The sequence below is a fragment of the Anser cygnoides genome, chromosome 3 (genome assembly GCF_040182565.1).
Source record: "Anser cygnoides isolate HZ-2024a breed goose chromosome 3, Taihu_goose_T2T_genome, whole genome shotgun sequence".
Classification (NCBI taxonomy): Eukaryota; Metazoa; Chordata; class Aves; order Anseriformes; family Anatidae; genus Anser; species Anser cygnoides.
The window spans coordinates 99,795,786-99,808,178 of NC_089875.1; the positions used below are offsets into that span (position 1 = coordinate 99,795,786).

At 36.1% G+C, this 12,393-nt stretch overlaps 1 protein-coding gene across 7 annotated transcripts in view; it reads left to right on the plus strand.

Moving 5' to 3' along the window:
- CSMD1 (CUB and Sushi multiple domains 1) overlaps positions 1-12,393 on the plus strand; it is a 1,150,295-nt gene that overhangs the window by 1,104,668 nt on the left and 33,234 nt on the right. For all 7 annotated transcript variants that reach the window (XM_048078081.2, XM_048078083.2, XM_048078082.2 and 4 more), the window contains 3 exons: positions 3,009-3,191; positions 9,058-9,234; positions 10,934-11,113. In XM_048078081.2, coding sequence (XP_047934038.1) covers positions 3,009-3,191; positions 9,058-9,234; positions 10,934-11,113 — 540 coding nt within the window. The remainder of the gene's footprint in view (positions 1-3,008; positions 3,192-9,057; positions 9,235-10,933; positions 11,114-12,393) is intronic.

The following is a 12,393-nucleotide window of genomic DNA, read 5'->3' on the forward strand; positions in this document are numbered from 1 at the left end:
TATTCATTAATTCAAATAGGTGTAAGATATTTAAATTTTGTACTCCTATTTAGAGTTCTTGGACAACAGTCCATTCATAAACTGATTCTGTAAAGACGCTGAACAGAATTTGAAGCACTGTGGAAAGGAAGTAAATTTAAATCACTCACGTATCCTGTCTGCTCTCTACTGCTTAAAGAAGAAAGTTTAATTAGAGTCTTCACACAGCTCTAGGGCTCATTGCTGTCTTGGTCTTTATGCCTAAACCTGAAAGGAATCTCTGCACGACAGTCATATGAATAATTTCCACACAGAACTGGCCTTTTCTTGCTTATCTTAAGCTCAGGTTTATGTCAGTCACCTTTTTGTCCAGTAAAAGGTGCCAGATCTGAGACTGCATCAAGACTTTAAAATTTTAAATGTCAGAGCCCTCTGGTGCTATTACCCAACATTTCCTACCACAAGGGAGATTCTGATTCTGGTGGAAAGAAATTCTAATCTCTAGCAATGGAGACTCTTCAGATAACAGTCCTCAGTGTGATAATATTTTTAGAGACTTTTTATAGACTTGTGTCTGTATTATAAAAATATAGATTTTTTAACCATGAAAGACTACTGTCATCATCCCATCAGAAATGAAAACATATCTAGTGCAACTAAAACATTGTTACTGATGCAGAATTTAATTTTCTAAGTTTGATTTTGGTCTGACACCCTCTTGTAAGCAAGGAGATTCTGTAGGAAAAGGAGAAAGCAATCTGCGTTAATTAAAAAAATAAAAAGTGTCTGATTTCTCTAAAGCATTTAGAATTATAAAAGTAACTACACGTTCAATGTTAGATATTCAGGAGCTGACTCCTTTTAAAAATATACAAATAATTTGTATTCAGAATGTCAGTGAAAGAATGATTGGGTCCAGGACAAATGAAACAGCTAATTTGGCTTATACTAAAGAGGTATGTAAAACAGTCTTGAAACCTCTTTCTGCATTGGGCTTATTTCTTTTTTATATATTGATATATGTCTAAATGCTTGATGATATAAATACGATCTCCATGTTGTTTTCCCCTGGGACCTGATTCAGTGATGGCCACTTGTATCTTATGAGATAAGTGATAGTTGAGAGTGTTCAGAGTCACACTGAATGAGATTTTTTTTAGGATGACTCCCACTTATTTTTCAGTAATGAACATGTAATCATCTACATTACTAAATAAAAAGCGCCTAGACCTCCAGAACTCTAGGATTGTCTTTGTCTGTACTGTTTGCCTATAAATTTGCTTGGCTCTAGTTTAAGCTTTCTCCAAGACAAAACTAGTGTCCAAAGAAAAAAATATGGTCCTTTATCTAGGATAATTTCCACAGCATCTATGTCCACAAGCAAAATGGGACATCATCAGAATTTTGGAACCCTAGATCCTTCTTCCCTGAACAGTTCCTCCAAGCCAAAGTCTCTCCCACATACCTCAGTTTCATGCTATAAGCACACTACAGTGATAGCCTTAATCACAGCCCTCATACTATTTCATGCATTTTAAACAGAGAAAATGCCTGTGAAGTAGTAATGTCTTGGGGAAGAGGGAAGGAAGTGGCATTCAGAGGCTATATCTGGACTGCTGATTGAAAAGTGCTGGGATGTAGATCCTGGACACTAGTACTTGTTCACCTAAACCACAGAAAAGTCCCTGGAATGGTTTTCAGTCATCCCAGTGAGCACCCCATCTAATAACACACAGGTGGTTTGCGAGTTAGTGCTGGAGTGGGCACTTTGGATGCAGCCACCAGTTTCAGAGAGTAAGTTTAATAGTACATGTGTAGACAGAATGTACCAGCTGGCTTCAAGACACTCACATGTTTCCAAGTATGTATTTAGACAAGGAAATCTAGGTCCAAATGCTGCACAGCAGGGTAACAAGAATAATCTGTTCTAGAAGAAGCTAGCATTAAGCAAAGTGGACACAACCAAGGCCTGTTTGTCTCAAACTTGCTATGCTGAAGACCTCCTGCTGCACACTTTAAAATCATACTTTCTGACAAATACAAATTTTCATTTCTAAAATAAGAATTTTTTTATGAGTTTTCTCAACCGTTTTGCTATTCAAGATTTTGTCTTGAGAAGTGTGTGTTATTGAAATAATAAAACTATATAAAAAGATATCAAGTTCAACCCGTGGAACTACATAGGCATGTTTTGAAAAAACAAACAAACAAACAAAAAAAACCCTACCTTTTGAATAGAAATTCATTTTAGAGGTATAATTAAAAAAAAAAAAAAAAAGAAAATGAAGGATTATAAAATAGAAACTTTTTCTATGGACCATTATGAATGACAGTTTAGGGGAGAGACAATTTTATGAGAAAATTTATTTAATCATTGCTACTGAGACCATTATTCCTTGTCACCCTTGGGTAGCTCTTGCTGTAGCATCTACTTTATCTGACAAGGCAGTTGATTAGTTCATCAGACCTGTAAAGACATGTTTGAGAGGACTGTTTTGCAGCACTTTTTTTCTCTTCTAACTCTGTAGCCAACACTTGCATGGTAACTAAAAAGGTAAGGAAATTTCTGTTCCTGATAGGCACAGAGATACCATTTAGTCTTTCCTGCAGATACAAGTATTTCAGATATATTTATTAAGAATATTAAATATGATTTTACTCACTCTTTCTGTTCTCTAATTTTTCTTATCAGAAGTTAATACTCTTAGAGAGTTGAACAATAAAATACCATGTAGAAAATTATTATTATTTAAAAAATATTTTCAGAAATGTTGACGGGGTGCTTCCTGTGTAAATTGTCTTTTCTCTCTCATTTATATCAAATTCTATGTTTAGGTCTGTTTAGATCCGAGATAAGAAGTAGGTTAAAAATACATGCCATTTTCATCTTTGGTTTCATGACACCTGGAAGAAAAGTGTAATAGAAACAATCCAGTTAGTAGTATTATTTGCAAGAGAGAATCGTACCACTACCATTGCAGTTACGTATAACTTCTGTCCCAATAATTCTGCTGTGTTGTTTTTTATAGGAAATAATCCTGGCTATTGTGATGATCCAGGAATACCAGCTCATGGGTCTAGACTAGGGGATGAGTTCAAAATAAAAAGTCTGCTACGTTTCTCCTGTGAAATGGGTTATCAGCTGAGAGGATCTGCAGAACGAACATGCCTGCTTAATAGTTCTTGGTCAGGTATACAGCCTGTGTGTGAAGGTAGGTATTGATGACAGCATCGACATTTATGACACCATTGAATACCTTACTAATGAAATTTTAGTATTTAATTAGAAATAAAATTATATGACAAAAAAAATGCTTTCAAATTTCTCTGCAGAAATTTGACACAGTTTGCAAGCATTTAATGCTTTGTTTTAAAACCTAAGTCCAAACTAAGTATATATTGGAGTATATATTTATAAAAAAAACTTTTAGAAAATAATACAATAAACAAATAATGAGACTGGAAAGAGAATATGAGAACAGATATATATGAGAATAGAATATGAGAATAGATATCTAAGTTAATGTAAAATTAAATGGTACTGATTGAAAATATGAAAATGGAGTGATAAGTATATCTGTCATCCATCTTCTAGCAATAAAGTATTTTCATATTATCTTTCTGTGTAGTGTCTACACATCAAGGACTGAACAAATGAAAAAATAATGTTTTCTTAACTAAGTATAAATAAACAAATATTTCTCTACATAAATTAGATTTAATTTTTATGAAAGAGATTGTTTTTATGCTAGCTCTTTCAGAAGAAAAGCAACAAAGAATATTTCTGGAAAACACAATTAAGAATAAAATTTAAAAATATGTAATAAAAGACTTTTATTCTTTTTATGCAATGTCAGAATTGAAAACCAGTGATGGAAGACTAAAGTTTTAAAATGACTTCTTGCTTTCCAAGAGTGCTTGAAAAGTTAGTTTATCTAATTCTTTGGAGTTAATGGATTCTGTACTATCTTTTCTGCTATACTAAATGATCAGCCAGAAGATAGGATAACATGTCTTTCACAAATTCATGATGTTTTTTGCTTAGGGATTTTATCACAGTCTCAGTCTCCTCATGTAACAATGGTTCTTTTTCAGTATCCTTCAGCACAGACTGGTTCTCTGTCAGTGTAGATATCACCATAGCTGTTTTAAAATGTCAGTGGGCACAGGATCAATATTTACAGTAGAAAATATAAGTTGTTCAGTGTCCTTTCTTCTGTCCCTGCATGAAGACATTAAGTATGGCAGCAAGCAGGGGCAATCAGTGTTGTGTGAAATGCTGCTGTTTCTTTTTTTCTTTTTCTTCAACCTTAAGTTTCCAGAAAAACAAAAGAAATGAAACCTTTCTTTCCATATTTCTCTTCTACTTGGATTGTTTTTTGTTTAGTATAAGTAACAAAGAGATTAGGAGGAGACCATCTTTTAAGCTGTACACTCTGTGTAACGCATGTCACAGTAACAAGATGGGGGTTTCCAAACCCTCTGAGTTTATAACTGGCTTGATCTCAGCTTGCCAATAAATATAGTTGATATTTTTTCCACCCATAAGGAAGTCACACACTGGATAAGATCTTAGTGTGTTAATCCCTTTCTTTGAATCTGTGATTGTTTGAGTGATTTGGAACCTGCTAAATAAATTGATATAGATCTCCATAGACCCCAAAATGCTTATAAAACCCAAGAATATTTAAAAGGTTTCCTGTCAATACATGTTACCCCATAGGCAGAAAAGAAGAAGGAAGGAAGGGAACTATTAAAATTACCACTTGCTGAAAGTTACCTCAGAATTGATAACCCTGGCTCCATGCCAGTTCTGGCATTGCCATTATTGGCAAAAAAGTCATTAGAGTCCTCATGGTCTTTTTCACAGATGGTCTTGATGGTAAATGTTTTCAAACACAAATCCTTCAGAACATTTGAGGTCAAAAGAATCGGAGAGGAGCCTAGGTATTCTCAGAAGCACTATAAGCATTCCTTCCTGCAGAATTCTGAGAATTGCTGTTTCTTTTTTAAGATATGAAAAGCTCCCTATTAGAAAGAGAAAGAGCATGGATAAATTTTGCATCAACACCTTCACTGAATATCATGCCTGTACAGAACCAAGATCTGCACAAATGGAACTAAAATCATAGAACTAAACATAGATTTTTTATTTTTTTTTTTTAGTTTTAGAAACTAAACATAGCAGCTGGCAGTGAAATCAACAAAAAACATGGCATTTCTGTTAATAATCTCTATGATCTTCAGGCTTTGGGATGACAATTTGTAATAAAAAGGGCTGTCTTATCCTTTTGGGATTCATCATATCAGGGTTCTGTCTGTAGACTGATTTCACTTATGTTCAGAAAGAGACAGGATATCTGACCATCACATTGTGATTCCTCAGCCCAATATTAGTAACCAAAAGCTGGGAATAATGGATAAACACCAGTATCTATATTTTTCATTTAAGTTTATCTCTCTTCCTTACATTTTACTTTAATCTTCGGTGTGCCAGTTGTGTCCATGTCATTTAGTAACAATTTGCAATCAACTTTTTTCAGACTCACAAGGAAATTTACGTTATACATTACATATTAATGGTCAGTTACCCATGTGTAAAACAAAAGCACTTGTGTCTGCTTCTGTGTCACTTATCTGATATGAAGCATATTTCAGCTTAAAAAAAAAAAAATAAAAGAGGGTTATTCCAGTGTATATTCTATATTTATTTTCTTGGCTGAGGTTTTAGTGGGCTATAAGAGACTATTACTCAGTACATCTTGATCAGTAGAGATCATAGGAGTTGTGGTTCTCTAATAGCAAAAGCAAAATTCATTTAAAATGTTGCTGCAGTAAAGTTTGCAGTGAGCAGTTACACATATTCTTTACAGAGCATTTCATACAACCCTTTTGAGTTCAGACTCAGGTCAAACAAATCTGTAGTAAATACTGGATAACTAGAATACAGTTGTATCACATTGTGTGATCACTGAGTGCCTTAGTAATTCAAAACAAATCTAAAGACAAATCCTTTAAAGTTTTGTCTGTACCAAAAATACAGATGATTTAGGGGCAGACTGGGACGCCTACAAAGCAACCTGGATCATATAGAGACAACTGTAACAGTCCTACAGCAGAGAAAAGCAGGGAGTCTGATATTGAATTTCTGTCTAGCCTGCAAAATGATGAAGTTGAAGTAATTATGAGAAATACACGTCTTCCTTTTTACTCCTATCTGAAGGCCATAATAATAATTTTAATATGGTAGACCTTCCATGTCATTTTAAAATCATGATTTTACAATAGCAGTAACAATAACAATAATAAAACAGTGGAAGATAAAGCTACAGTGTTCTTTTTGTCATGAAACTTCTCAGAAGAATTTGTATAAACTTTTTTTTGCGTGTTCCTGTTGGTATGTTTGAACAATACCATGATCACAAAATTAAAGTTAAAAGTATCTAAGGCTATTTTCCATGTACAGGTACATTGGTGAATATAAAGAGAGTATGGTTCATGGGAATGAAGATAACAAAAGTTAATGCTAGTTTCCTGAGGGAGTTGGAGTGTTTTAAATTTGAAAACTAAAGCTGTGCACCCTTTCTTAGATCATTCCATATTGACAATTGTCTATCACCACCAACATAGTTCACTTAATGCTTCCTGCTACTACTTCCATTCATGACAGAAGTTTCAAGTTCCATCCTACTGATTTTTTCTCTTCAAAATTTTAAATGTGAAAAGTGAATAAAACCTCAATTTAAAATAAAGACATTTATGAATGATTCCAAACATCAGTAATAGCCTAAATCATTTTTTATTTGGCAAATTATGTTTAACAGAATCCTGTAATCTAAAACTATTAAATTATAACTGTTATTCTGGGTGGCCACCCAGCTGGAAATCAGTTTTGCAGAAAAGGACCTGGGGATCCTGTTTGCCACCAATTTGAACATGAGCCAACAATATGGCCTTGCTGCAAAGAAGGCTAACGATAATCTTGGCTTCATTAGGCAAAGTATCCCCAGCAGGTCATAAGAGGTGATTCTTCCCCTCTGCTCAGTGTTGGTGAGGCCACACCTGGAGTGCTGTGTCCAGTGTTTGGGCCCCCCAATTAAAGAGAGACGTGGACATACTTGAAAGAGTCCAATAAAGGGCCACAGAGATGATTAAAGGACTGGAGTATTTCTATGAAGAGAGGCTGAAAGAGTTGGGACTGTTCAGCATGGAGAAGAGAAAGCTCAGGGGAGATCTTATCAATGCAGATAAATACCTGAAGAGAGAGCGTGTAGAGTTTGGAGCCAGGCTCTTTTTGGTGGTGCCCAGAGGCAATGGGTGCAAACTGAAACACAGGAACTCCCATCTGAACATGAGGAAACACTTTTTCACTGTGACTAGGGGTGACTAAATACTGGCACAGATTGCCCAGAGAGGTCGTGGAGTCTCCCTGGTGGTTGGATCAGATGACCACCAAAGGTCCCTTCCAACATAAACCATTCTGTGATTCTGTGATTCTGTTATTAGCATAAATGGGAAGACTAGATTGCTCTTAAGAGTGTCATAAACTGAATTAACCAAATATGAGGAAAAGTAATAAACATTATATGTATATTGTAAGGATTATTTTATAGTTAATTACTGCAAATTCTTGTTTTGTCAAATATTAAGCATCTGAAGACGCATTGTCCTTGTGTAAATTCCATAAATACATTTACTTTTCATGAATGTATCCAAGTTTTCCTAATACAGGTCAGTGTTTTACCTTGACCAGTATCTGCAAATGGTCTTTAATTTGTTTTATTAACGTTATGACTGGAATTCCTCTAGTTTGAAAAGAAAGGAGCTACAGTTTCTACACCATACTGCTGTGTAGTAAATGTAGCCCTCCCACTTCCTCGCACCTCTTGACAGGTTGTTAGAGAAGCCTGCAATAAGGAAGTGAAATTAACTTTGTGAAAGAGGGGAGGAAAAGTGTTGTTGTAATGATTGTGTTTTTGTCCCTGTCCAAATCAATTTTAATTAGCAATGTGTTATATTAATGTCCTCCAAGCTGAGTCTGTTTGGCCCACCATGGTAATTAGTAAGCAATTCCTCTGTCTTTTTCTTGATCCGTGAGCTTTGGCATCCTTCCTTCTGAGGAGGGGGAGTGAGTGAGCATCTGAGTGGGCATTTGGCTGTTTTCCAGGTTTATCCCACCACTTTATTCCAAGCCATTAAATTTAATTTTATATTTGATGATATCATTGGGTTAGACTATACATTTAACACCTTTAGATACTCTATGTGTGTGTGTGTGCACACGCACGCATGCATGCGTTGTAGAAGAGAAGAAACTCTTGCCAGCTCTTGAAACCTCTGGAAGACTCATCATAAGTATGTTCTTTCAGTCTCATGAACCAATTCAAGTTTCAGGGAAGACTGAAGGAAAGAGTTTGATTTATATGCACTTTTCTTCCTAATTCTTGATTAACACTGCTAATCACTTAACCTCATGCTATTTTTATTGTATTCATATAAAGAGGAGTAACTTCTGCACAGAACTGGAATTTTATGATACTTTTGCCAGTGTCTTCTCTGCAGGGATGGTCAAATAAAGACGCCTTATAGAAATGTTAGGAAAAATAATTAAACAAGCAAGCAAGCAAGCAAGCAAAGAAACAAATTCTTCTCCCATGATTGTCTGGTCTGCTGGCAAAAAAAAAACAACACCTTAATTAAACCCCTTTCTAAATCTTAGATTTATGAAGCTAAACATCATCATTGTATTAATGTAGAGCTACAGGTGCTCAATAGATATTGATGCCAATACAGAACATCTATGCTTTTCTTGATTCAAGAAAGAAATGATTGTATTTATTTTTTTACAATTGAAAGAGGAGATACCAGAAGACAGGAAGGGAGTAGAAGCATGTGACTATGAGCAAATCAGAGGCATAGGTCTGTCAGGATATTAACTAAAAATTACACCCATTAAGCATTTTCTTGGTAATATTTGCTAGAACGTGGAAGGCTGTTTAAAAGTCGACTTAGTTTTTTTTTTCCCCAGCTAGTCAACAGTCATGGAAATACTGTTTTTTTTTTTAACCTTTTTCACAGCTGTATCTTGTGGGAACCCTGGCACTCCAGCCAATGGTATGATAATATACAGTGATGGAATATTATTCTCCAGCTCGGTCATTTATGCCTGCTGGGAAGGTTACAAAACTTCAGGGCTAACTACTCGACATTGTACTGCTAATGGAACATGGACTGGCACTGCTCCAGACTGCACAGGTCAGAAATAAACTTTCTTCCTCTAAAGCTTTGAAGTGCTAAGATCACCAGCCTGCTTCTGAAAATGATTATTTTGCTAGATTGAAAAAAATATATGTTTTCCCATTCCTCTGTCTTGTGATACATAAATATTTTATGTGCTTAAAGGTACACTCAATTGTAATATATGCTATATTTTGTCAGAAATATCTTTTTAAGATGGATACATGGGTAACTTTTCTGTAGTTGTTTATCTTGTGAATGTCTTGTGAATTAAAAATATGACATTATTCCTAAGAATAAGTGTTCCTCTAGAGTTTTCTTTAGCTTTATTTTTTTTTTTTTTTTGTGGCTTATGTACACAGGTAGGTCTAAATCAGATTTTATCTAGTTGGCTACATTGCTGCACCAGTTTATACAGTGAGCCATTTGAGCCAGATCTGACTGATACTCATCCTACTAAGGGGTCAGGGAGCAGTGAGTTTCAGCTACTCCAGCAGTGCAGAGCAGGTCAGCAAGGCCAGCAGGTGCAGTGACCTTGCTGATGAGGCCAGACCCACAGTACCAAGCAAGAAGGGCAGAGCAGATCCAATGACAGTAACCTGGGTCAAGCATGATCCACTCATCCCCAGGCAAGTCAGCATGTGACAAGGCAGGTCCCAGAGCAAGCTGATAGTCTAGTCAGTGAGGTACGTGGCCAGGCATAGGCATAACTGCAGTGTGTCTCAAAGACCAAAGGTGAGGCTTTGAGTTTAACTGTAGCTACCAAACAAAGTGGGAGGCCCTGGACAAAGCTTCTCACAGCTCTCAGCTCTTTCCGCTGCACTCTGTTCCCAGGTTACATGTCAGCACAGTATCAGAGCTGGCCTTGAGCACGGGCACCCAGGGATGGGGGGAAAGGGGTGACAAAGGCTGCTGGTCACTCATGACCCTGAGAGGATGTTACTCAAAAGTATGGAAGGGTGACAACATAGACAACATGTTAGAAAACCAACCTAATCTCATTCCTCGATAAATATAATGTCAGATAAATAACCTGTGGCCCCAGAGGAGGGCCATGAAGATGATCAAGGGGCTGGAGCACCTCTCCTGCAAAGACAGGCTGAGGGAGCTGGGGTTGTTCAGCCTGGATAAGAGGAGGCTCCAGGGAGACCTTATAGGGCCTCCAGTACCTAAAGGGTACAGGAAAGCTGGGGAGGGACTCTTTGTCAGGGAGTGTGGCAATAGGACAAGGAATAATGGTTTTAAACTAAGAGAGGGGAGATTTAGATTACATGTTAGGAGGAAATTCTTTACTATGAGGGTGGTGAGGCACTGCAACAGGTTGCCCAGAGAAGCTGTGGATATCCCATCCCTGGAAGTGTTTAAGGCCAGGTTGGGTAGGGCTTTGAGCAAGCTGGTCTAGTGGGAGGTGTCCCTGCCAATGGCAGGGGGGTTGGAATTAGATGATTGGTGAAGTCCCTTCCAACCCAAACCATTCCGTGATTCTATAATGAATTGATTGTATTTTAGCATAATATTTGGCTTATTATATTGCAAAACCTCAAAATTCAAATTCTTAGCTAGAAAAAAATATTAAGTTTTTTATTTTGTTCAGAATATATTTTTCAAAATTGTTATTGCTTTGTGCACTATAAAAGGGACATTAGCTATACACAGTTCAATGTTTCGTTATGTTTTTGTTAAAATAAACAAACTTTTTTTTTCTTTTTCTTGCTAGTGATCAGCTGTGGAGATCCAGGTGCATTAGCAAATGGCATCCAGTTTGGAAATGATTTCACCTTCAATAAGACAGTCAGCTATCAGTGTAATCCAGGATATTTGATGGAGCCTTCCGGTTCATCTACCCTGCGTTGTATAAAGGACAGCACTTGGAACCAGAGTAAACCAATTTGCAAAGGTGTGCATTTGAAAAATAATTTACAAATACTATTTTGATACTATATATGAAATTCACTAATAAATAAATTTATATTTGTATATAAATATATACCTACATTTTATACAGAAATTGTCAAAGCTTCTCTGGGATGATTAACATGCAAATGCAACTAAACCATGCAAATGCAACTAAACCGTACAAATAAATATTTGTGTAACATTTGTGTTTATGTAGTATATATGTCATGGTACAAAATTAGTTAAAATACTGACACTAATGACGACAGTAGAACCAAATCAATCTGTGATGAAGATTACTGGAGTGGTCAGCTGAAAAAAACTAGGAATGAAATACCCATTTTCCCTTTTTGGCTCTTTTATCTTGTATTAAATGGCCAAAATTCTGTGAATGGATCCTCCAAACCAAATTTACCTTAAAAGAATCCTTTGTTGCAGTAGTGTAGCCATCATAAGTAGCTGTAGAGATTCTTTACAAATAGTTGATTACAAGTGCTAACATAAAGGTCATAGTGGGGATGGGACTGTAATAATAAGAAACTTTTAAGGAATAAGGAGGTCTGGTGAAAATTCTGAGCACTGTTACATCAGTTTAGAGATTAAATACAACAGCCCAGGGCATCTGCTGCTTATAAAGGACCTAGACTGCCACCACATCCACTAGCACTTTGAAGTGTCTGTAATTAAATTTTGGCCTGTGTAGTTGTCAGACCATACTTTCTGTTGTAGAAATCACTGGCTGAGTGGATTTTCAGATGTGCGCTTTGTTGAAAGAACTGATGTGTAAATGTAAACTTGATCATTCCAGGTTGCATCATTTTGTGCACTCTTTCAGAAGCTGGATAGCATCAGAGTAGTTCTAAAGAGTCTTTGGCACATAATTATGAACAAAGCCAATGTCCATTGTCTTCTGAAAAGGAAGCAAGAAAAGGAACAAGTAAATGAGCAGACCTGTATAAAGGGCTTTGAATAGTGTTGCAAAATTAATTTAAAATAAAATGCAAATATTTATACATACATATTAACAATACTTATACCTGGCTCAGTAGCCCGTTTCCAACAGTGATCACCGATGACTTTGTAGGGACTCAGACTAGGTAAGGTATATGCTCTTCTGGCTTCCGACAACAAGTCAGGGACTTCCTAAGCCTAGAGGCAGTATTTTTGTATTTAAGTTGCTTTTCTGTCTATTACAGGCTGCTTTGTCAACACAGGCTTTTTTTTTTTTTTTTTTTTTTTTTTTTTAAACCCTTAACAGCATAGATTTACGTATTTTTTAGT